We start from the raw sequence: 27,150 nt of genomic DNA, 5'->3' as shown, positions 1-27,150 counted from the left end.
AACTCACTTTTGTACATCGTGCTGGTCCATACAATTGACCTTATTTCAGCGCCCAAAAAACGTAATACTTCCAGATTACTGTAATACCAATGCCATTGTGAAGCACAATTTCTCCCCTTTCCAACAAAATCAATGACGAGACCTTCATGATGAGCAATGAGCTCTGTCGGGTCTTTTTAAAAATGGCGGGTGGGGATGTGAAACCTATTGCGTGATAGTGAAAAGGAGAGATATGTCACGTCTTTTTTCAACCGATCTGTCCAACTTATCCCCTTTAAAATGTAAATAAAACCCTATAGAGAGTTATTTAATGTGTCATTACATACCTATTTGAATGTTTTGTGTCGAATTTGAATCGGGTTTTTTGGGCGCTGCTAAAGTTATCTTCAAAAGTAAACAACGGCTTTTGAGAGTCATGATGGCTTGCGGTGATGACGCAAAAAAATGACTAGGTGTCCCCCCTTACCCTGTCCCTTTCCCTTTCTTGTTTTTAAACGGTGAGAGAAGCTCTACACCTGGTGGAGAGAGGCTATAAGACAGAATTAATGCTTAATGCGTGCTGTACATTACGTCATGACACGTCACAATTTAACGTACAGCGTCAGAGGGGTCAGTTTTTTCACCTTTTCTCCAATACTATTGATCCATTACCATGTCAATCAATGCTTGACTAGAAACATAGTTCACACCCCAGATTTTGATGTCAATACAGTCGCTACAGTCCCATTAGTTTTCATTGCAGCCTCGTTTGAATGTCGCAGTTGCTCAAATTTGTACGGAATAGGGTAGTCACCATTATTAGGGAAAGGCACATTCATTGTGAGTGAGAAAATTGTCAGGTCATATTCACCTTGACCTGGTGGTATATTTACCAACTCGTCCTACAGGTTGGTTGGTGAAGACCACAATCCATTGTTCTCTAAGGCAATCCACTATTTAGTATGATAATGGAAATTACTGCACATAATATACTGTAGGTTATTTTCCACCTTTGGTCATAAGTGAATTTTTAAACTGATATATGTGAGGCGGCCTACGATAACCATTCGTATTTAAATCATGATTTCCTCATTGTTGCCGACTGGAGATAGAACTGTAACTGTGTGCCAATCTCACGCAGCGAACAAGGACCATATCCCCTTTGTTGCTCCACAGCTCTGGGTGTCTCATCTGTTTAGGATGAAAAAACACGGCTTACACTTTGCGAGAGGAGACGGCAACCCGTTTAGAGGTGACATGGCGGTTCTCTGACGGATATCAAGTACGTGTGGCATGTGAGATGAGAGAATATAGAAATGAACAGGATTCTCATGCTGCTGCGCTATAGGCTATGATCTCTCAAATGCTTTTTGTCGGGCCTGTTGGAGGGTTGTCACCACTGTGCAGATGACAAGGATGAGAAGGAGAGCGGACGCCATTGCTGTCTGGAGTAGTTTGAGAGACAGAGTCTCTGTTTTATATGGTAGTTGTAATGTTCCAAAGGAGGATTTCTAAATGGTTAATAGCCTTTTTACATGTAATACGCTTTGATGAATGGAACTAGAATGCCAACAAGAGTAGCTACTAGCAAGTGCAATGCTGCAATACAGACTCAAAGCCAACACGGGTAGAATGTGCATGTACTACAAAATAGCTCTTGACGTTAAAACAATAACGCACAGCAGTGTATGTCTGGAGTGCCCAAGTTTACACAGTAGTTATTGATTCTACCAATAAAAAGGAGCTTGGCAATCAGAAATGCCTCTACTCACCAACACAGTTTATTGCGAGGCATACGATGCTCTCAAAGCCAAAGTTTAATAATGTTGTGCTCCTCCACTCCTGCATTTACAACGACTGTCAAGAGAATGGAAAGCCATTCTGAGACACCATTTATTTTGAGTAGGCTTCGGATACTGTGTGTGCCCCTGGATTTAATATCTTTGGAAGCCATTCACTTCTATGTGTGCATGATTCCTCGAGGGAGCTGGATTGATCAATCAGTGGTTGGGCCCTAACATTGTGGCAGAGAGATGAATGTTGCTGACAAGGACTTCATCTACACTGCTTGGCCATACATTCACCAAGTGTCAGCACCCAGTCAACCATTTCTCTGCTCTTACAAATGGAGAGAATGCAAATATTTTTATCTGTCTTTGAGAGTCTGACTTGTGACTGAAGGTATCATGATCCACGTTAATGTTGTAGTAATGGTCAAGTAAGGCACACTCATCTGTTTATAGTTTATGGCTTTTGTATTGTACGCTATATGTCCTCTATATTGCTCTTTTTTCTTGAAGAGCATCTTATGGAGTAGGGGTATTCAACTCTAACCCTACGAGGTCCGTAGCTTGCTGCTTTTCTATTCTAGAGGATAATTAATTGTACCCACCTGGTGTCCCAGGTCTATATCAGTCCCTGATTAGAGGGCAATAATGAAAAAATATAGTGGAACTGGCTTCGAGGTCCAAACTTGAGTTTGAGAGTTAAAGAGCATCTTATGCCACTGTTCAGTAGTTTAGCACTATACCTGTGCAACAAAACAAAATCATTGAAAAACTATAGAAGACTGTAAAGTCAACCAAACCTGTCCAAGATAACATTTGGTATCTTGGTCGGGTTTGGTTGACTTTATACAGTGTCGTGACTTTACTTTCATTAATCTGATGACTGTTATTTATCTAATTAACTATGTTTATTTGTTACCCAATTAAATTAATCATGTAACAATTAACTCATTAGGATTTGGGGCACCATGAGAGCGGTTGTTTAAATAGTTACCATCTCCCGAATTAAACTCTAAAGTTCTTTACCTATCACATCCAAACAGTCAATGTATTAATCATGACCTTGTGTCATATCAACATTCTGAGGCGCCGTAACCTCCTGCATCTGCAAAAACCCCAGCCGTACTTATGATTCAGCACTATACAAAATTGGTTTAATTATTTATTTACTAGCTAACTAAATGATAACACAGGATAAACATACACACTTATGAGAAAAGGTCCCTAGCGGACTGACACAACCTATTGTGGCTTGTTACAAAGGAGATGGACAGGGAGGGAGAGAGAGAGAGAGAGAGAGAGAGAGAGAGAGAGAGAAAGAGACACTTATCGTTGACACATTTTAGTAATCATACACTGCACACGAACTGCCGCCTGTTTGGAGTAAGAAATCATTAATGTATTTACGTTTAAATGCCTTCGCTCGCCGTGGATCTCTGTCGGAACCAGCCGTCCTTAGGAAGGCTGTTGGGCCTTTCAGCGGCACGCTTGTAAGGCTCTGATTGTCCAAAAAGGTTTCTCTGTTGTTCTCCTCTCATTCGCTCCTGAAGCTTCATTGAAGATAGGCTAGCCAGCCGTGTCAATGGTTCCAGTAGTAGAATAGTAGAATGGTCTCACTAACTTTTTCACTAACTCTCACTAACTTTTGAAGAGATTTTACTTACGACAGCTAATCAGCCGTACCAGTGATGGTCTGGGAGGTGACGTTATTGTCTCAAACCACTTTAGATGCAGCTCTACGCCTCTCTGGTAGAAATTATATATTTTTTTACCAATCCTTTCATGCACTCTGGTAGAAAGGGACAGTTCCATCAGGCTGACGGGCTCTCTGACCTCACTCGGGGCGTGACTACTTACTGTGCAAAGTATATAGGAGACAATGATCTCTTGTGACTGCTAAAATCCCATTCCTATCTTAACAAAAACACACTCACAATTGTTCATATTTCATGCACAACTTAAAGGATTGAGACTTTGTACATGTAGTGTATATACTTTTCAAGTTACAGTATTTCCTTTATAACACTTTTAATGACATCACAAAATGGCAACCAATATGACATTATTATTCTTTAGCTCGCCTCTGACCATTCCCCACGTTCTCTGTTAGGAATATTTTTACAGTATTTACTTTAGAACCTGTTCTTTTCAGCTGGAAATGTCTTTGGCGACAAAGGAACATTCCTGTGTTCATTTGGAGAGGGTTGTGATTTTGGATCTCCTCTCCTTTAATTTACAACAGGGTGTGAGCTATAAATGCCCCTCCAGCTCCCTCCTCCTCCCCTCTGTGGTTGACAGAGGGTCTGGTGATCTGACCCAATCCGGATCCTCACAGGACAGTCATGACAACAGTCTTCTATTGTTTTGTTTTGTTGCACAGGTAAAACTATTGAACAGTGGCAGTAGACCTACTGTGCAAGTATGCTCAGAGAGACTTGTCTTTGAAGTCTGTGGAGTTTTCTCTAGCCTGTCTCTGTGATGTGGGCTTATTTACTGGGTACAACCAAGTGTGATTTTCAAACTCAGCAGGTTTACAGCTGGAGAGATATGAGTCAATGTCTTCAGAATACCATAAACCAATTAAGCACAGGTCTTCTGAGACTTACTCGCATTGCTCAGAAAGCTTGCGGGATAAATATCTCAGATAACCAATATTTCTATGCCTGCTTTATATGCTTTAACAAGATAGAGGTGGAAAAAAACTATCTCCACTATCTCTTTTTCATATACCTCTTTCACCTAGTCCAAACATCTCTCCCCTTCTCTCTGTCCTCCCTTTGTTTTTCCATTTGGAAATGTTTACCTTGCGTTATGAGGACTTTAGGCTCGATCCCAGGTATTATATCACTGCTTGGACTATTGACAGTACAATATACAGAAAATAAAATACAATTGCATTGTTCTCATACACATATTTAGCAGATGCGGGTGTAGCGAAATGCTTGTGTTCCTAGCTCCAACAGTGCAGTAATATCTAACAGTAAACAACATTGCAAACAACTCTAAAATGTAAAAGAAAGGAATTAAGAAATATAGAAATATTAGGAGGAGCAATGTCGGAGTCTGGAGTATAATAGGATGAAAGAAGCTCCACAAATGAACTTTTAACAAGGCACACCTGTTAATTGAAATGCATTCCAGGTGACTACCTCATGAAGCTGGTTGAGAGAATGCCAAGAGTGTGCAAAGCTGTCATCAAGGCAAGGGTGGCAACTTTGAAGAATATATTTTGATTTGTTTAAAAACATTTTGGTGAATACATGATTCCATATGTGTTATTTCAAAGTTTTGATGTCTTCACTATTATTCTACAATGTAGAAAATAGTACAAATTAAGAAAAACCCTGGAGTGAGTAGGTGTGTCCAAACTGTTGACTGGTACTGTATGTTGGGATGACATTATGGACAGTATATGGATAGAATATTTATTTTATCTGATGAATACATATGATAGAGTAGTATATGTACAGAAATAGCTAAATAGGATAGGCCTGGACTAGAATAAATGATGTACATATAAAGTGAGTAAAACAGTATGTAAACATTATGAAAGTGACCAGTGTTCCATGACTATTTACATAGGCACCAGCATTCTAAGGTGTGGGGTTGAGTAACTGGATGGTAGCCGGCTAGTGACAGAGACTAAAGTTCAGGGCAGGGTACTGGGCAGAGGCCGGCTAGTGGTGACTACTTGAGATAGAAGCTGTTTTTCAGTCTGTTTGTCCCAGCTATGATGCACTTGTACTGACCTTGCCTTCTGGATGGTAGTGGGGTGCACAGGCCATAGCTCGGGTGTCCTTGATTATCTTATTGGCCTCCCTGTGACACTGGGGTGCTGTAGCTGTCCTGGAGGGCAGGCAGTGTGCACTGATGCGTTGGGCACACCCTCTGGAAAGCCCTGCAGTTGCGGATGTTGCAGTTGCCGTACTAGGCGGTGATACAGCCCGACAGGATGCTCTCAATGGTGCATCTGTAAAAGTTTGTGAGGATTTTAGGGGCCAAGACAAATTTCTTCAGCCTCCGGAGGTTGAAGAGGCAGTGTTGTGCCTTGACCATTTCAGATTGTCAGTGATGTGTATGCCGGGGAACTTGAAACTTTCTCCACTGCAGCCCCAACGATGTAGATGGGGGTGTGCTCCCCCTGCTTTCTCCTGAAGTCCACGATCAGCTCCTTCATTTTGTTGATGTTGAGGGAGAGATCATTTTCCTGGCACCACTCCGCCAGGGCCCTCATCTCCTCCCTGTAGGCTGTCTCATCTTTGTTGGTAATCAGGCCTACCAATGTTGTGTCGTCTGCAAACTTGATGATTGAGTTGGAGACGTGCGTGGCCACGCAGTCATGGGTGAACAGAAAAGTACAGGAGGGAGCTGAGCACGCAAACTTGAGGGGCCCCTGTGTGAGGATCAGCATAGTGGAGGTGTTGTTGTCTACCTTCACCACCACCACACTATAGTGTTGAAGGCTGAGCTGTAGTCAATGAACAGCATTCTTACATCCTCTTCTGCAGATAGGGTAGGGCAGTGTGTAGTGTGATGGTGATTGGGCCGGCAGCCTTGCAAGTGTTACCACGCTTAAATGTCTTACTCATGTCGGCCATGGAGAATGAGAGCATACCGTCCTTGGGAACAGCGGTGGCCCGCGTCGGCAGCACTGTGTTTTCCTAAAAGCGGGCGAAGAAGGTGTTTAGCTTGTCTGGTAGCAAGAAGTTGGGGTGTCCGCAACGTGGCTGGTTTTCCCTTTAAAATCCGTGATTGTCTGGAGTCCCTGCCACATGCCGTGGTTAAATGCAGTGGTTTGCGCTTTCAGTTTTAGATGGCACGAATGCTGCAATCTATCCACGGTTTTTGGTTTGGATAGGTTTTAATCGTTGTGGTGGGAACAACATCCCCTCTTCACTTCCTGATGAACTGTATACATTACAGTCCACATGATCAAAACACTCTTGAAGCAAGCATTCCGATTGGTCAGACCAGAGTTGGAGAGCAGACAGGCAGTCGTATATTCAGCATTTACTGGCTGTACTGTATTGTACGAGCTCTCCTTAGTCTTAAATGGTTCATGAGCAGCTTGAGCGTACAATTTAGTCATCATTTATTCATGCTGTGCTTCTATTGTCTACATGTTTTGATGGATGCTGTGGTCTGGGCCCACGCCCGGTGACTCTGTTCAGTGTTGTGATTTAGACTCCCTATTCCGTGGGTTGAAAAGAGAGATCAGCTCAAACAGGAAATAAGGTTAAGCACATTTAGATTTCTGGTTTCACATCTTACTTTTCTGGTTCAAAAAATAAGTCAGTGAAGCTAAACCAGAGGATTCGTGCCTCAGTGGGCAGATAAGTTTGTTTCCTGTCTGTCAGAAATACAGACACAGACTATTCCTGTCAACAAGACGGTCAGGGAATTACATTACATTTGTGATGTTAATTCAACTTGAACATTTAGGATAGGCCTACTAGCTCAGCATCCCTGATAGTGATGTCCAGCCTGGGTCCTGTGTGGAGTGAGTTTGTTTGATCTCTGCTCCCCCGCAGCCCAAATGGCCAGGTTGGTTCTGCCATTAGTTCATAAGTGACTGGCTGTAAATTGCTGTGGCGATTACAGGTAATTGGGCTGCCTCTCTCTCTCTTTCTGTACTTCTCCAAAAAGCTTTTTCTGCCTTCAGCAGTGTCTGTGAGTGAGTAATGAGTGTGAGGACGTGCTGGGGCTAGTGCAACTGATCATCACTTTACAGGATTAGATGAGTTAGAATGCACTTTACTGTGTGTGATGTGAAGAAGCAGAATCTTTCAAAGAGAAATTATATTTATACAGTATAATCCTGTGGTTTGCCATTGGATTTGAATTGTTCACATACTGGTGCTTTAGTGCGCATGTACACTCTTAGAAAAAAAAACTTAATGTAGAACCATATAGGGTTCTTCGGTTTGTCCCCATAAGGGAGCCCTTATGCTGTTTAAAGCTGTTTAAAGGCACAGTCAACTTAGTGTATGTAAACTTCTTACGCACTGGAATTGTGATACAGTGAATTATAAGTGAAATAATCTGTCTGGAAACAATTGTTGGAAAAATGACTTGTGTCATGCACAAAGTAGATGTCCTAAACGACTTGCCAAAACTATAGTTTGTTAACAAGAAATGTGGTTGAAAAACAAGTTTTAATGACTCCAACCTAAGTGTATGTAAACTTCCCACTTCAACTGTAGTATTCCTATCTGAATGGGTCTTGTTTGAGATCGTACTGTATCTTAAATAGTGCTCTAAACACCTTTAACCTCATTTCAGTTAAGCCTTTGTAACCACAGAATCTATCGATTTAAATATCATACATTTCTAACAAGTATGAACTCAGAAGTTTGTCATGCAGCTGACCAAATTATGCAACATTTTACATATGAGTTAACAGAGATTAATGACCAACTAAGAGCAGCATGTTTCCTTGGATAGTTTCATTAAATGTAACTTGAGATGGATTTTCCATGATGACTATTATTTTATGATGCATGTGCATCAATTGTCTGCGCTATTATCACTAAGTATGACTGACAAGTTAATAGATACATTTATTTTATCTATGATGTTGTATGAACTGAAATTACATTTTTCTGGGTGATGCTGTTTTCATGGTTCTTAGGTTCAATGCTGAATTTCCTTTATTTCTGTTGTGGCTTGACTTTCTCAACCTCAACCTCTGTCAGTGTTTTGTATACTGCGGAAAACAAATGCAGAGTCAATTTGGGGAACACAAGGTCTATAATTTCTGTGCTGAAAGACAAGTGACTGCCACACTGCAATGCTAATTTCCCCATGAACAAATATCATGAATAAACTCACAGGAGATGTGGTTATTTTTTCCATTCGTTTTTTTGTTTGTTATTTGTCATCATGTTGGTTTGGCAAGTAGCCTAGTGGTTAGAGCGTTGGACCAGTAACCAATAGGTTGCAGGATCAAATCCCCGAGCTGACAAGGTAAAAACCTATCATTCTGAACAAGGCAATTAACCCACTGTTCCCCGATAGGCTGTCATTGTAAATAAAAATGTGTTCTTAACTGACTTGCCTCACTACATTTTTTTTTTGCTAACTATTGATGAAAATTGACCAGGGAAATTGAAAGGAGAGCATAATTTACATTTGATTAATTTAATAACACAAGCATACAGTATGCACTTATTTATAACATTAAATGTGTATGGCAGTAAAGAGCATTTTCAAACTGCAGGTCCAATGTGTAGATTATTTTAAACGTTAAATCATTTTGCGTGTTCGCAATACTTGTCAGTTTAGTTCAATGATAAAATACCCTCAATAGACGCTACTTGCCTCCCTTAGATTTATCAGGGTTTCTCTCTTCTGTGAATCATAGCTACACATAACTTCTGGATACATGTTGGCACTTATCAATCAGGGATCAATGAATATGATTGCAGAGAGGAGCACTGTGCTAAAAGTGCTATCAATTGCCTGGAGGTCCGGACCTCATGCCGGTCCTCGTTAGTGTTGCCTGCAACCCTGCTCCTCTATCCTTCCTGCTGATGTGGGTGCTGGGTGATATTAACTGATGACAATCCTAAGTGCTTTAAGTTAAACGTATTGATCACAAGTGTGGGGAGCCATTTGCCCAGTTGTCTGGATGAGCACAGCAGGACAACACTGCAGGAGAAGTAGAGGCAGCTTCTATCTAGCTGGCACATTGAGCATTATCCCATACTATTAGTATTGTTGCACTATGCATCCTCTCCATTGATCTCAAAGAGATCCTAAAGAGCCTGATGGTATATAATGGGCATCCAGCCCATCATATTTCCCATATTTCCCACCCTTTGCTTTCACCTTCTCCCAAGGGCCATTGGCTGAGGGTATACGATCAGTATCAGCAGTCAACCTGCTTATGGACTGTGCATTGTTGTGCATAGTTACCAGCCAAGGCTTGCCTCACCCCTCACCTAACCCCTGTAATACATCCCATAACCACCCTCACCTCCCCCCTCCCTGCTGACCACATGGCCTGGTGTGAGGTTTGACTCCTGAATCAGTGACCTTGGCCAGAGAAGGCTGGGGAGACCGAACGACTCGGCTAGTGGACATGGCTGCTCAGTTGGAGGTTTGAGGGGTGAAGTGGAGTCGTTTCTCTGAGGTAAAATGCTGACTGCACTTTCTAGTGAACAAGTTGATCAAATGAATACATGCAGCTATTATTATTATGTTATTTCACAGTTTGAATCTCTTGGGTGTTCTCAAATTCTCCTCTTGATCACATACCAGATCATTTCCTTCAACTCGGACATTCAGTTGTTCTGTTTATCTTCCAATAATGAGTGTCACCGAGCTCTACTAGACCGTTATTGATTGCCTATCAGTCACATGCAGCTAACTCTCCCTCTTCAAGAAACTTTGAGTATTCAATTTGAGCAATTGATACTTTGGAAATTAACTTTGACCCAGGGGTGTTCCTATGGCTTAAACATAATCACATCACAGGCGAAGATCCTCACCTGTGTTTGCATCAGTAGTTAGTGTTGGCTGGAAAGCACTCAATCGCCAATTGTTGACTGGACTTTTGTTGGAATGTGAATGACCCCTTATTGATTGGAAACAAAATGTTTTTAATGTTGTAGATGAGATTTTTGGATCACTCACTAATGTCAAGATGGAGGCCCGTTTTCAATCTATTTTCAACCCAGGTCCTAAATTGAAAATCTTTACGGACATAATTAAGGCTGATCTGAAAAGAACAATGAAACTTTTCATCATTTACTCCCTCTCTAGCCCTGACAATGATGTTCAAATAACTAAAGACTTTCACATAAGACTACTAAGAAGAAAGGTAATGCATATTAAATAGACACAAATAGATTTTGTATTTAATCTAAAAAGACAAATCTGTACATAAATTCTATATTCACCTGTGGTAAATGTGTACATACATTAAAGGGTGTATTCACCTGTGGTAAATGATTATTCTAAATATATAAAAAGGCTAATTCGGTAAATAGCATAATATGTGCCATACACATGTCTTTAAATCTGGAGTCAAACATCATTTTGTTGTCTTTCTTATGGCCTGTGCCATAAGGAAGTATTTAAGAAAATTCTCACTGGAGAATAAACTGGATGAGCTCCGTTCGAGACTATTCTATCAACGGGACATTAAAAACGGTATTATAAACCAGGTAGTTTGGATACAGGATGCTGATTGGCTAAAACAGCATTTAGCTTTGTGTATGTTAGACCGTATACCATGACTATGATGTTTAGCCTTTTCACCTTGATATCTTTGTGCCTTTTTACCTCGATAAAATGGCTACATCAACAATAGTTTGTCATGCCGATGTAGGAAAGAAGCGTTTAGATTAACTTGAGAGAAAGCGAAACGAAAAGAACATTGTGAAATAAACAAAGTGGGCACCGACCTGCTTCACTGACTTGTGTGAAAAAAATAGGGATACATTGTGAGTTTGGGAATACAACAAAAACAGAGCTGAAAGACATTCTACAGGACTTTTATGGTTCAGTGAGAAACATGAATGGTGAAGAATATAGGATTTAGCAGCTACGCTGGACTCAGAGCTAGTTGGAACCGACATATCAATGACCCCTATCTCAGTTTGGAATGGAGTATACAGAAAGATACTGAATTCACAAAGAGTAATGTGTTTGTCAGCGTAATTAAAAAGTTGATTAAAGTGGGGCCCAACAAAGCTGCCCACCAGTGAACAGATATATATGGTATATAACTGTAAGGTAGCTAGCTAAAACATTCTAATGTACCCTAACAATATAACCAGTAGCTATGTAGGCCTAACTATTAGCTAATGTTATTTTGTCTAATATGTTTCAAGTACACAAAAAAGCAGATTGTCATGAACATGCTCGCAACAATTTTGACAAAGATCTGCGAAATAGCTGGCATGTCGCAAATTTACACTTATCACTGCCTCTGAACCACCATGATCCAGAAACTCTCAGATGCCGGACTAGAGGCACAATAAATAATATCTGTCAGTGGACACAGATTAGAAACGTCTCTTCAAAGTTACTGCAGGCCAAATCTGGAAGCGATGAAGCGGTGCAGCAATACTCTCTCTGACAACACGGCAGCAGCTCTCCCAGCAAAAAGAATGAACACCTCCCTCTGCAAGAAGATTCTGGATTTGCTGATGGGCTGCAAAATTTGACATGGGACCTCAGATCCTCCAAAAGTTATACAGCTGCACCATCGAAAGCTGGTTGCATCACCACTTGGTATGGCAACTGCAAGGCACTACATTGTGTAGTGCGTACAGCCCAGTGCATCACTGGGGCCAGGCTTCCAGGACCTCTATACCAGGCGATGTCAGAGGAAGGCCCTAAAAATTGTCAATGACTCCAGCCTCCCAAGTTATAGACTGTTCTCTCTGCTACCACATGGCAAGCTGTACCAGAGTGCCAAATCTGGGACCAAAATACTCCTTAACAGATTCTACCCCAAGCCAAAAGACTGCTGAACAGTTAATCAAATGGCTGCCAGGACTATTTCCTTTTAATTGTTTTATTATAATTTTTTGCCCTGACTCTCTTGCACAGTCTTGATTAACTCTACACTGACACTCCATCACACACAAAACACACATGCATATTGATACCACACAAACGCACGCACACACACACACACACACACACACACACACACACACACACACACACTTCTGCTACTCTCTGTTTATTATCTATGCCCAGTCATTTTACCGTTACGTGAGCAAGTCGTTTAAACAGAAGGGGGAACTAACAAAGAGTCACAGACAACAACCAAAATGAAACGGGTGGGGTTTTAGGTGGGGTTCTGAAAAGACACTCATGGGGGTGTCCACTGAAAGTTGACTAGCAACAACTACTGGAACCTAAAAAACACCCTCCATGAGTGCCCATGAAATTTGCCCAAGAATAGGCAAACAAAAGATAAACCCACACCAAACTTAAAGACAGGAAGCCAACCAAAAAGGTGGAGCAAAACGAAATCAGGGAACTCAGATAAAGCCTTGTTTGTCAAGAAAACAAAATCAGGAGCACCAACTAAAAGTGTTGACCTTCTGCATCTATCAAGACAACTGGAGCACCTGGGCCAGCACAGATGACACAGCTTCCCACAAATGAAATGGTAACCAACACAAGTGGACTAACGAGGAGACACCAATCGGTGCACCCTACGTGCTAAAGTCCAACCTCAAACCATAAATGGAAAAACCAAAGCCATTAACAACCCCTACCTACATGTAAATATTACCTTACTTACCTCGACTAACCCCTACCCCTGCACATCGAATCGGTACCGGTACCCCTTTTATATAGCCTCGTTATTGTTATTTTACAGTGTTACTACTTTTCCTTTAGTTTATTTAGCACATTTTTCGTACTTTCTCTTTTCAAAGGTTATTGGTTAAAGACTCGTAAGTAAGCATATCACGGTAAGATCTACCCTTGTTGTATGTGTATGTGACAAATAAAATGTTATTAGATGTTCACTCCACGATTCCTTTCATCAAAGGACCCATTTGAAAACACACCATCGACAACGTATTTCTGCTGACGATGCTGTGTCATTGTTGCATTCCTGGTTCACTCATCTCCACGGTCTCCATTTTATACTTGGAATTAATAATTCAGCGTCAATCTATATGGGTTACTTTAATATGAGGTTATCTCTTACTTCATGAAGCAATTACTATATTGTCCGTGTTCTCACCATGGAAGATGTGGCCCTCTCAGCTCGTAAAGAAGGATTGTTCTTATGCATAATACATCAGGTGCAAGAAAGAAAAGTCCCCCTACATGGAGCACAATTTAACCATGACTGTACGTCAGAGATGTATCTGTGCATGAGCTGCAGGTCAGCTCTATAGATGTCCCTGCTTGGTAGGTTCAAATACACTTCCTCCTCCCCACTCTTCTCTGGCTTCCCCAAAGGCCTTTTAAGGTCAGGAAAAGTATTCCCAATCAAGCTACCAATTTCTATAAGATTAGGCTCTGTAGGGTACAAACAGTGCCTTCAGAAAGTATTCATACCCCTTGACTTATTCCACATTGTGTTGTGTTACAGCCTGAATTCAAATTAGATTTTTTTTTTTACACACAATAACCCATAATGACAAAGTGTAAACATGTTTTTAGATAATTTTTTAACATTTGAAAATGAAATACAAAAATATTCAATCTACATACAGTACCAGTCAAAAGTTTGGACATACCTACTCATTCCAGGGTTTTTAATTATTTTTATTATTTTCTACATTGTAGAATAATAGTGAAGATATCAAAACTATGAAATAACACATATGGAATCATGTAGTAACCAAAAAAGTGTTAAACAAATCAACAGATTTTCCAACATTCTTGACGGAGTTCCCACATATGCTGAGCACTTGTTGGCTGCTTTTCCTTCACTCTACGGTCCAACTCATCCCAAACCATCTCAATTGGGTTAAGTTCGGGTGATTGTGGAGGCCAGGTCATCTGATGCAGCACTCCATCATTCTCCTTCTTGGTCAAATAACCCTTACACAGCTTGGTGTTGTGTTGGGCCCATTGTCCAGTTGAAAAACAAATGATAGTCCCACTAAGCGCAAACCATGGCGTATCGCTGCAGAATTCTGTGGTAGCCATGCTGGTTAAGTGTGCCTTGAATTCTGAATAAATCACTGACAGCGTCACCAGCAAACCACCCCTACACTTTCACACCTCCTCCTCCATGCTACACGTTGGGAGGCACACATGCAGAGATCATCCGTTCACCTACTCTGCTTCTCACAAAGTCACGGTAGTTGGAACCAAAAATCTCACAGATGGACTCATCAGACCAAAGGACAGATTTGGAACCCTGACCTGTTCACCGGACGTGCTACCTGTCCCAGACCCGCTGTTTTCAACTCTCTAGGGACAGCAGGCGGTAGAGATACTCTCAATGATCGGCTATGAAAAGCCAACTGACATTTACTCCTGTTGCAGCCTCGACAACTACTGGGATTATTATTATTTGACCATGTTGGTCATTTATGAACATTTGACCATCTTGGCCATGTTCTGTTATAATCTCCATCCGGCACAGCCAGAAGAGGACTGGCCACCCCTCATAGCCTGGTTCCTCTCTAGGTTTCTTCCTAGGTTTTGGCCTTTCTAGGGAGTTTTTCCTAGCCACCGTGATTCTACACCTGCATTGCTTGCTGTTTGGGGTTTTAGGCTGGGTAACTCAATTTGATTTGATTTGATGATTTCCACCGGTCTAATGTCCATTGCTCGTGTTTCTTGGCCAAGCAAGTGTCTCTTACTTGAACTCTGTGAAGCTTTTATTTGGGCTGCAATTTCTGAGGCTGGTAACTCTAATGAACCTATCCTTGCCAGCAGAGGTAACTCTGTGTCTTCCTTTCCTCTGGCAGTCGTCATGAGAGCCAGTTTCATCATTGCGCTTGATGGTTTTGCGACTGCACTTGAAGAAACTTTCAAAGTTGAAATTATCCGGATTGACTGACCTTCATGTTTTAAAATAATGATCGACTGTCGTTTCTCTTTGCTTATTTGAGCTGTTCTTGCCATAATATGGACTTGGTATTTACCAAATAGGGCTATCTTCTGTATACCATCCATATCTTGTCACAATACAACTGATTAGCTCAACCTTGGTTAGCACAGTGCGTGCTAACCAAGGTTGCCAGGGGCACGGTGTTTCCTCCGACACATTGGTGCGGCTGGCATCCGGGTTGTATGGCGCTGTGTTAAGAAGTAGTGTGGCTTGGTTGGGTTGTGTATCGGAGGACGCATGACTTTCAACCTTCAATCTCTCCCGAGCCCGTACGGGAGTTGTAGCGATGAGACAAGATAGTAGCTACTGAAACAATTGGATACCACAAAATTGGGGAGAAAAAGGGGTAAAATTCGACCAATTAACTTTTAACAAAGCACACCTTTTAATTGAAATGCATTCCAGGTGACTACCTCATGAAGCTGGTTTAGAGAATGCAAAGGGTGGCTGCTTTGAAGAATCTCTTTGAATAATTTCTTTAACACTTGTTTGGCTACAACATGTTTCCATATGTGTTATTTCATAGTTTTGATGTCTTAACTGTTATTCTACAATGTAGTTCTACAAAATAGTAAAAATAAAGAACAACCCTTGAATGAGCAGGTGTGTTCCACCATTTCAACGGGTACTGTAAGTATTCACACCCCTAAGTCAATACTTTGCAGAAGCAGAAATTACAGCTTTCTGAGTAAGACTCTAAGAGCTTTCCATACCTGGATTGTACAATGTTTGCCCATTATTCTTTTCAAAATTCTTTAAGCTCTGTCAAATTAGTTGTTGATCAATGCTAGACAACCATTTTCAGGTCTTGCCATAGATTTTCAAGTAGATTTAAGTCAAAGTGGCCACTCTTGAACATTCACTGTCTTCTTGGTAAAACAATCCAGTGTAGATTTGGCCTTGTGTTTTAGGTTATTGTCCTGCTGGAAGGTGAATTAATCTCCCAGTGTCTGGTGAAAAGTAGGTTGAATCAGGTTTTCCTTTAGGATTTTGTCTCTGCTTAGCTCCATTTAATATATTTTTATATCCTGAAGAACGATTACATGCATACCCATATCATGATGCAGCCACCACCATGCTTGAAAATATGGAGAGTGGTACTCAGTAATATGTTGTGTTGGATTTGCCCCAAACATAACACTTTGTATTCAGGACAAAAATGAATTGCTTTGACATATTTTTTTCTAGCATTACTCTAGTGCCTTGTTGCAAACAGGATGCATGTTTTGAGATTTTTTTTATTCTGTACAGGCTTCCTTCTTTTCACTCTATCAATTAGGGTAATATTGTGAAGTAACTACAATGTCGTTCATCCATCCTCAGTTTTCTCCTATCACAGCCATTAAACTATTTTGTAGTCCCCATTTGCGTCATGGAAAAATCCCTGAGCGGTTTCTTTCCTTTCCGGCAACTGAGTTAGGAAGGACGCCTGTATCTTTGTAATGACTGTGTGTAATCAAATAAATCAAATCAAATTTTATTGTCACATACAAATGGTTAGCAGATGTTAATGTGTGTAGCGAAATGCTTGTGCTTCTAGTTCCGACCATGCACTAATATCTAACAAGTAATCTAACAATTTCACAATAACTACCTTATACACACAAGTGGAAAGGAATGAATAAGAATGTGTACATATAAATATATGGATGAGCGATGGCCATGTGGCATAGGCAATATGCAGTAGATGGCATAGAGAACAGTATATACATATGAGATGAGTAATGTAGGGTAGGTAAACATTATATAAAGTGGCATTGTTTAAAGTGACTAGTGATACATTTATTACATCCAATTTCTTATTATTAAAGTTGCTAGAGATTTGAGTCAGTATGTTGGCAGCAGCCACTCTATGGTTGTTTAACAGTCTGATGGCCTTGAGATAGAAGCTGTTTTTCAGTGTCTCGGTCCCAGCTTTGATGCACTTGTACTGACCTCGCCTTCTGGATGATAGTGGGGTGAACAGGCAGTGGCTCGGGTGGTTGTTGTCCTTGATGATCTTTTTGGCCTTCCTGTGACATCGGGTGGTGACGGTTTCCTGGAGAGCAGGTAGTTTGCCACTGGTGATGTGTTGTGCAGACCTCAATACCCTCTGGAGAGTCTTATGGTTGTGGGCAGAGTAGTTGCCGTACCAGGTGGTGATATAGCCCGACAGAATGCTCTCGATTGTGCATCTGTAAAAGTTCCTGAAGAGTCACTGTTACGCCTTCTTCACCACACTGTCTGTATGGGTGGACCATTTCAGTTTGTCTGTAGTGTGTACGTCGAGGAAATTAAAACTTTCCACTTTCTCTACTACTGTCCTGTCAATGTGGATAGGGGGGTGCTCCCTCTGCTGTTTCCTGAAATCCACGATCATCTGTTTTGTTGACGTTAAGTGTGAGGTTATGTTCCTGACACCACACTCCGAGGGCCCTCACCTCCTACCTGTAGGCCATCTTGTCGTTGTTGGTAATAAAGCCTACCGCTGTAGTGTCATCTGCAAACTTGATGATTGAGTTGGAGGTGTGCATGGCCATGCAGTCATGGATGAATAGGGAGTACAAGAGAGGGCTGAGAACGCACCCTTGTGGGGCCCCAGTGTTGAGGATCAGCGGGGTGGAGATGTTGTTTCCTACCCTCACCACCTGGGGGGCGGCCCGTCAGAAAGTCCAGGACCCAATTGCACAGGGTGGGGTTGAGGGTACTTATGGTGTTAAATGCTGAGCTGTAGTTGATGAACATCATTGTTACATAGGTATTCCTCTTGTCCAGATGGGTTAGGGCAGTGTGCAGAGTGATTGCGATTTCGTCGTCTGTGGACCTATTGGGGCGGTAAGCAAATTGGAGTGGGTCTAGGATGTCAGGTAGGGTGGAGGTGATATGATCCTTGACTAGTCTCTCAAAGCACTTCATGATGACGGAAGTGAGTGCTGCGGGACGATAGTCGTTTAGCTCAGTTACCTTAGCTTTCTTGGGAACAGGAACAATGGTGGCCCTCTTGAAGCATGTGGGAACAGCAGACTGGGATAGGGATTGATTGAATATTTTTGTAAACACACCAGCCAGCTGGTCTGTGCATGCTCTGAGGACGAGGCTAGGGATGCAGTCTGGGCCTACAGCCTTGCGAGGGTTAACATGTTTAAATGTTGTACTCACATTGGCAGCGGTGAAGGAGAGCCCGCAGGTTTGGTAGCGGGCCATGTCAGTGACACAGTATTGTCCTCAAAGCAAGCAAAGAAGTTGTTTAATTTGTCTGGGAGCAAGACGTCTGTGTCCCCGACGGTGGTGGTTTTCTTTTTGTAATTCGTGATTGACTGTAGACCCTGCCACATACGTCTCATGTCTGAGCCATTGTATTGTGACTCAACTTTGTCTCTATACTGACGCTTAGCTTTTTTTGATTGCCTTGCGGAGGGAATAGCTCCACAGTTTGTATTCAGTCATGTTTCCGGTTGCCTTGCCATGATTAAAAGCAGTGATTCTTGCTTTCAATTTTGTGCGAATGCTGCCATCAATCCACGGTTTCTGGTTGGGGAAGGTTTTAATAGTCACTGTGGGTACAACATCATCGATGCACTTGCTAATTAACTCGCTTACCGAATCAGCGCATTCATCAATGTTGTTGTCTGAGGCTATCCGGAACATATCCCAGTCCACGTGATCGAAGCAATCTTGAAGCGTGGAATCTGATTGGTCAGACCAACGTTGAACAGACCTGAGCACGGGCGTTTCCTGTTTTAGTTTCTGTCTTGTGGCTGGGAGCAACAAAATGGAGATGTGGTCAGATTTGCCGAAAGAAGGGCGAGGAAGGGCTTTGTATGCTACGCGGACGTTAGAGTATCAATGATCTAGAATGTCGCCAGCCCGGTTAGCACATTCGATATGCTGATAAAATTGACATAGTTTACATAGAGTCCAATGAAGTTCTTTCAGGGCGGTCGAGGTGTGTGCTTGGGGGGGATTTACACTGCTGTGATTATAATCAAATTAAGATTTCCTGGGGTAACAATGTGATAAATTGTACATAAATAAACAAAATACTGCATAGTTCCTAAGAACGCGAGGCGACCATCTCTAATAACTTCACCATGCACAAAGGGATATATCCACTGTCTGCTTTTTTTTTTTTTTACCCATCGACAAATAGGTGCCCTTCTTTGTGAGGCATTGGAAATCCTTCCTGGTCGATGTTGAATCTATTTTTGAAATTCACTGTTCGACTGAAGGAACTTACATATAATTGTATGTATGGAGTACAGAGATGGGGTAGTCATTCAAAAATCATGTCAAACAAGAGTTATTCCATGCAACTTATTATCTGACTTGATAAGCACATTTTTACTCCTGAACCTATTTAGGCTTGCCACAACAAAGGGGTTGAATACTTATTGACTCAAGACATTTCAGCTTTTCATTTTTATGAATTTGTAAAAATGTAAAAAAACACAATTCCACTTTGACTTTATGGGGTACTGTGTGTTATAAAAATCAGTTATAAAAATCGAAATATTATGAATGTTAAATTCAGGCTATAACACAACAAAATGTGGAAAAAGTAAAGGGGTGTGAATACCTTTTGAAGGCACTGTACATATAAAGATTGTATATTTTATGTTTTGTTTACACAAAACAGAACCCAAATCAGATTTTCTTTCTACGGTATATCCAGTTTTACATGTGACCCATCAGATTTGCGCATTCACACTGATGTAGCCTCTGAAGAAGCACACAGATGGAATGCTTATTTCCTGTCACTATTCCTTTAAAATTATGGGGTGGATTTCATGGCAACGGCAGGTCATGTTCTACAAGAAAAACTGATATGCACATCTAAACAGAGGTTGCATAAAGAGGATCAAGTTTGTATCAGGATTCAGATCCACTTTGGCTGCGCTTCACCAGGCAGTCAAATTCATATGTTTATTTCACCATTTGGTATTTTGACCAATCAGATCTTGCCAAAAGAGCAATTAATGGAAAAAAAATATCAGAATTGGGCTGCCTGTGTAAACGCAGCCATTTGGAGGCAGTGTAAATCTAAAGTCAAAAGATCAGATTCCATGTGTTTCTTTGCTGTTTACACATTAGTGAAAAGATCAGATAGGTATCAGAAATGCTAATAATTGGCAAAATATCTGAAATGGGCTGCCTCTGTAAACGCAGCCATACACTTTGTGTAGTGTTCAAATATGGACTTCAAAGCCAGTTCCACTGCTTAAAAAAAAATGATTCCCCTCTTATCAGGGACTGATTTAGAACTGGATACCAGGTGGGTGCAATTAATTATCAAGTAGAACAGAAAACCAGCAGTTTCTGGACCTCGTATGATTTGAATACCCCTGCTCTATATAGTGCTCTATAGTGCCCTATTCTGACCAGAGCCCTATGTGACAGCCCTATGTAACTCTTGTCAAACATGGCTCAAACATGCATAGTGCATTAAGGAGAATAGGGTAATTTGAGATATGTCCTTACAGACACAGCTTTAGCCTATGTGGTCTGCTGTCTGCAGGAGCTGGGTTGATGTACATGGAGCCATGAACATGGAGCCATCTCTGTTTGTGTTTGCAGTGCATGTCAAAGCAGGGACCTGTGAAGTGATCGCCGCCCACCGCTGCTGCAACAAGAACAAGATTGAGGAGAGATCCCAGACGGTCAAATGTTCCTGCTTCCCCGGACAGGTTGCCGGGACAACAAGAGCGGCTCCATCTTGTGTGGACGGTACGGTCATTCTTTATTTATATATATACAGTTGAAGTCGGAAGTTTACATATACCTTATCCAAATACATTTAAACTCAGTTTTTCACAATTCCTGACATTTAATCCAAGTAAAAAAAAAACTGTTTTAGGTCAGTTAGGATCACAACTTTATTTTAAGAATGTGAAATGTCAGAATAATTGTATAGAGAATGATTTATTTCAGCTTTTATTTCTTCCGTCACATTCAGAGTGGGTCAGAAGTTTACATACACTCAATTAGTATTTGGTAGCATTGCCATTAAATTGTTTAACTTGCGTCAAATGTTTCGGGGAGCCTTCCACAAGCTTCCCACAATAAGTTGGGTGAATTTTGGCCCATTCCTCCTGACATAACTGGTGTAACTGAGTCAGGTTTGTAGGCCTCCTTGCTCACACACACCTTCTCAGTTCTGCCCACACATTTTCTATGGGATTGAGGTCAGGGCTTTGTGATGGCCACTCCAATACCTTGACTTTGTGTCCTTAAGCCATTTTGCCACAACTTTGTAAGTATGCTTGGGGTCATTGTTCATTTGGAAGACCCATTTGCGACCAAGCTTTAACTTCCTGACTGATGTCTTGAGATGTTGCTTCAATAAATCCACATAATTTTCCGTCCTCATGATGCCATCTATTTTTTTAAGTGCACCAGTCCCTCCAGCAGCAAAGCAACCCCACAACATGATGCTGCCACGAAGCACCTCCATGCTTCACGTTTGGGATGGTGTTCTTCGGCTTGCAAGCCTTTTCCTCCAAACATAACGATGGTCATTATGGCCAAACAGTTATATTTTGGTTCATCAGACCAGAGGACACTTCTCCAAAAAGTACAATCTTTATCCCCATCTGCAGTTGCAATCCGTAGCCTGACTTTTTAATGGCGTTTTTGGAGCAGTGGCTTCCTCCTTGCTGAGCAGCCTTTCAGGTTATGTCAATATAGGACTCGTTTTACTGTGGATATATACTTTTGTACCTGTTTCCTCCAGCATCTTCACAAGGTCCTTTGCTGTTGTACTGGGATTGATTTGCCCTCTCTAGGAGACAGAACACGTCTCCTTCCTGAGCAGTATGACGGTTGCATGGTCCCATGGTGTTTATACTTGCGTACTATTGTTTATACAGATGAATGTTGTACCTTCAGGCATTTGGAAATTGCTCCCAAGGATGAACCAGACTTGTGGAGGTCTACCATTTTTTTTCTGGGGTCTTGGCTGATTTCTTTTGATTTTCCCATGATGTCAAGCTAAGAGGCACTGCCTTGAAATACATCCACAGGTACACCTCCAATTGACTCAAATGATGTCAATTAGCCTATCAGAAGCTTCTAAAGCCATGACATCATTCTCTGGAATTTTCAAAGCTGTTTAAAGGCACAGTCAACTTAGTGTATGTAAACTTCTGACCCACTGGAATTGTGATACAGTGAATTATAAGTGAAATAATCTGTCAGTAAACATTTGTTGGAAAATTTACTTGTGTCATGCACAAAGTAGATGTCCTAACCGACTTGCCAAAACTATAGTTTGTTAACTAGAAATTTGTGGAGGGGTTGAAAAGAAAGTTTGAATGACTCCAACCTAAGTGTATGTAAACTTTCGACTTCAACTGTATATATTTTTATTGACAGGACAGTATTAGCAACACAGTAATTGGCAGTACACTGTTCCAAAATCGGTCTTGTATCACACATGTATCACTCAGAATTAGTGCGGTTTCAAATGATTATCAATCATCAACAATTCAAAATTTGACTTGGGTAAGATATTTTCTTCTACTGTTACGTTTAGTCACTAATCCATTTTCCTGCATCTACCGGTCAATCTAAACAAAATGCTGGAAAATCTAAACAAAATGCTTAAAAACATCCCAATTTAGGTAAATATTGGACAGGGTTATTTTTACGTAGCGTATGCATATCCCAAAGTTGGTAAATTTAGCAACTTGTTATAATATTTACAGAATTGTGTTATATAATGTTATATTAAAATATTAAAGGGAAATTGATATTTGCAGTGTAAAAACTTAACAGGATGAACATTAAATAAAATTTACTCTCACGGGTGCAAAAAGAACTCTGGAAGCATCACCCCAAATATGTCAGGCTTTGGATTACCCAAACATGGGTTATTTTAATCATCAGTTGGGTTTGTATTCACTTTCATTCTGGGTTGACCCAGCAGATGGGTATCTTGTTTATAATAGGTTATTTTCAGGAGGCTTGGCCTATTGGAGTCGTGGCTTTCAGGTAGGTATTTTTGGCAACCAGTGAGAGTAAATGTCATTCCTGTTCATCATGTTACATTTGTACACTGAAAACTTAGGTTTCAGGCTGTCTGCTGTCTGTCTATCACTGGAAACAATAAAGCCTGGCGTGCTGATGCGCTTGCTCATTGAAGTATAGTGGGCCAGGTCATTTAATATCATGTCAACAGAGGCCCCTGCGACAGGTGAATCGATCCCTATCCTCTGTACTGTAATGGCTCTGACAGTAGCTTCCTCCCACCTTGACACCACTGACTGAAGATTTAGAAATGTCAAGGGAAACCCTAGCCTCTGGCAGCCTCCTCAGAGGCAGCTGTAGACCTTGGAGGCCTGTTCTGCTCCCACTGTGCCAGTCTGTGTTTTGCCCTCCTGCCACTTTGTTCATCAGCTTAACATTGACCCACACCCTGTAATTCACTCCTGGAAACACACAGCTCAGCCAGTCAGTCAAGCAGTCAGCTCGCAGTCATGGAGGATCTCTCTCTACTCTACTGTCAGTCATGGATCAAAAGGCTTCACTCTCACTGACATGTTTGTAGAAACAGATGTCTTGTTGTGGGTTCAGTTGTTACAGTAGTCTAGTAGAGGAAGTGTCTTTTCACCGCCTTGTGATGTACACATATTAACTGGTTGCATTCCTCTCTCTTTGCCTCTTGCAGCATCCATAGTTGCACAGAAGTGGTGGTGCCAGATGCATCCATGTATGGATGGGGAGGAGTGTAAAGTGTTGCCTGACCTGAAAGGCTGGAGCTGCAGTACAGGAAACAAAGTAAAGACGACGAAGGTGGGTGCATAATGTAAGAAAATGCATCACATGCGCCGTTATAACACATACATTTTTTTTATTTTATACATTTGCAAAAATGTCTAAAAACCTCTTTTCGATTTGTCATTATGGGGTGTTGTGTGTAGATTGATGAGGGATTTTAAAAAAAAAATATTTTTTTTATAATAAGGCTGTAACATAACAAAATGTGGAAAAAGTCAAGGGGTCTGAATACTTTCCGAAGGCACTGTATGTACTCATAAGTGTACACGTGTACACATGTGCACTTACACACACACACACACACGCACACAGGGCACATGTGCTCACAAACACACACACATAAACACACTAGGGATGTGACACACTTTTTTTTGTTAACGTTTAAACTGCCCCCAAAAAATGTTTTTCAGTTGAAATTATATGAAAAATTCAAAAATGCAGAATATGGCCCTGTTGCGAATGACCGCTAGGGGGCAATGCAGTTCTGTCTACCATAGTCATATAATGAACAAGAATATAAACGCAACATGCAAATATTTCAAATATTTTACTAAGTTACAGTTTATATTAGCAAATCAGTTAATTGAAATAAATGAAGAAGCCCCTAATCTATGGATTTCACATGACTAGGCAAGGGGAGGGGAGACCTTCGAGGGCATAGATTAGGGGCTAATTCCCACCCACTGGGGAGCCAGACCCAGGGTTTTAGTTGATAAGCCCTGGGCCTATGGGACAAGGCACACATGCGTATGTCTATCTGTGGTACCGGTCAGGAATTTGGACACACCTACTAATTGAGGGGTTTTCTTTGTTTTGACTATTTTCTGCATTGTGGAGTGGTGGTGAGGACATCAGAACTGTGGAATGGCACGTGGAGTCATGTAGTAAGCGAGGGAGTGTTGAACAGATCAACAGATTACTCGCTAGCTAACATTACGTGTAGGATCTGTGTAGTAATATTATTCGTATCTCAGAGCCATTTGCATTGCTAGTTACAGCCTAATGAAAGCTAGCTAGCTAACATCGAACCTAGTTGGTTATCTTTGGCTACCGGCAGATTCATGCAGGGTAGTAACATTATGAGTTGAGAGTATGGTTCATTGCTTAGCTAGCTAGCTAGCTACATGTCTAAACAGAAGATACCACTATGCAAGTAACCATTTTACTGTAGGGTTTACACCTTCTGTATCCTGTGCATGTTACAAATAAAGGTTGATTTTATTTGATATAGTGTGGGTTTATCAGAGATGGTATTTGAAGAACAACATGGACCAAAGTCAAATTAGGATATAACGTTAGGCCAATGAAACAGTGTCCAAGTTAAAAATATTATCTTGTAGAATGCCCTGCTTTTATTTTGTCACACTCATAGCCATTAGCTATGTTCTCTTATTAGCTCGCCCTTAACTTGTAGTTAATGTTATATAAACGAACCTAAACATTACTTAGAAAGTTGATTTTATTTGCCTGGTTTGCTAGATTGACCTATATAAACTTTATTTTTAAACAGATGGGTTTATGGTGTTAAAATACACCAGTTATGCTTTTTTTTGGACCACCAGTCTGTGTTACTCAACTGTAGTGTATGATGTACCATTTTCTAGCTCTAAGTCTCTCATTTTATCCAATGTAAAAAACACAATTTCAAATTTTGTTACATAATACCGAATCAAGCCGGTCGGTCACATTTTAGAGTGGCCTTTTATTGTCCCCAGCACAAGGTGCACCTGTGTAATGTACATGCTGTTTAATCAGCTTCTTGATATCCCACACCTGTCAGGTGGATGGATTATCTTGGAAAAAGAGAAGTGCTCAGTAAGAGGGGTGTAAACAAATTTGTACACCACATTTTAGACAAATACGCTTTTTGAGTATATGGAAACGGTCTGGGATTTTTTATTTCAGCACATGAAACATGCGACAAACACTATACATGTTGTGTTTACATTTTTTGTTCAGTGTAGATATGTCATTGGGGAACTGAAGCTGATATCCTCAACCATTGACAATGGCGGCATATCACCTGCAATCATTTCTGTAATCAGCACTGTGATTTCTTTCACTCCGTTCTTTAACGCACTTCTTGCGTATGAAGCTGTCTAATGCGCTGCTGCCAGAAACTGTTTGAGTCTCACGGTGCATCCCTTGTAGATGGTTAAGCGTTGCACCTGCACTACCATTACTGTACCTAAATTCCACCTGGCAAAGTTTACATTTCATCTCTTTCTCATTTAACTTTTCAAAGTATTGCCAAAAAGGAATTCAAATCAAATCAAAGTGTATTTGTCACATGCGCCGAATACAACAGGTGTAGTAGACCTTACCTACAGGCTCTAACCAATAGTGCAAAAAAGGTGTTAGGTGAACAATAGGTAAGTAAATAAATAAAACAACAGTAAAAAGACAGGCTATATACAGTAGCGAGGCTACATACAGACACCGTTTAGTCAGGCTGATTGAGGTAGTATGTACATGTAGATATGGTTAAAGTGACTATGCAAATATGATGAATAGAGAGTAGCAGTAGTGTAAAAGAGTGGGTGGCGGGACACAATGCAGATAGCCCGGATAGCCAATGCAGATAGCACTTCGCTACCGTCGCTTCCCTTGCCGTTTTTCCAACTGTGAATGACGATGACGTGTGGAGCGCTTTATATCCATGGCAAATAATTTGACAGATGCATACTATCCTATTAACTTTACATCATTGTTGCATTAGGTATTTGTTTCATAAAAAAATGTGCTGTTAGTGCACTCCAAAAAATGCTGAGTTAAAAACAATTATTAAAAACAGTTATTTTGACCCAGCCAGTTGGGTTGTTGAAGTTGGGTTATTGAGCTATGATCCACCTGGTAAGATCAGAAGACTGGAGGCATGGCTTAGTAGAGGCATATCCCAAAGTTGTCAAAGTTAGAAATTTGTTAGAATATTTACATAATAGTGTTATAAATGTTATATTAAAATATGTGATGTACTAAAGAAAATTGAAATGTGTAAAATTTACTCTCACCGGTGCAAAAATAAGGTATTTTTGGCAACCTGTGAGAGTAAATGTAATTTATGTTTATACACTCCACATT

At 40.9% G+C, this 27,150-nt stretch overlaps 1 protein-coding gene across 1 annotated transcript in view; it reads left to right on the top strand.

Moving 5' to 3' along the window:
• LOC139414226 (chemokine-like protein TAFA-2) overlaps positions 1-27,150 on the top strand; it is a 185,153-nt gene that overhangs the window by 136,693 nt on the left and 21,310 nt on the right. Inside the window, exons 3-4 of the mRNA XM_071162121.1 lie at positions 20,869-21,018; positions 23,960-24,097. Coding sequence (XP_071018222.1) covers positions 20,869-21,018; positions 23,960-24,096 — 287 coding nt within the window. The 3' untranslated portion in view covers position 24,097. The remainder of the gene's footprint in view (positions 1-20,868; positions 21,019-23,959; positions 24,098-27,150) is intronic.

Source organism: Oncorhynchus clarkii, chromosome 7 (assembly GCF_045791955.1).
Source record: "Oncorhynchus clarkii lewisi isolate Uvic-CL-2024 chromosome 7, UVic_Ocla_1.0, whole genome shotgun sequence".
Taxonomy (NCBI): domain Eukaryota; kingdom Metazoa; phylum Chordata; class Actinopteri; order Salmoniformes; family Salmonidae; genus Oncorhynchus; species Oncorhynchus clarkii.
This window is presented reverse-complemented; position numbering and strand designations above follow the sequence as displayed.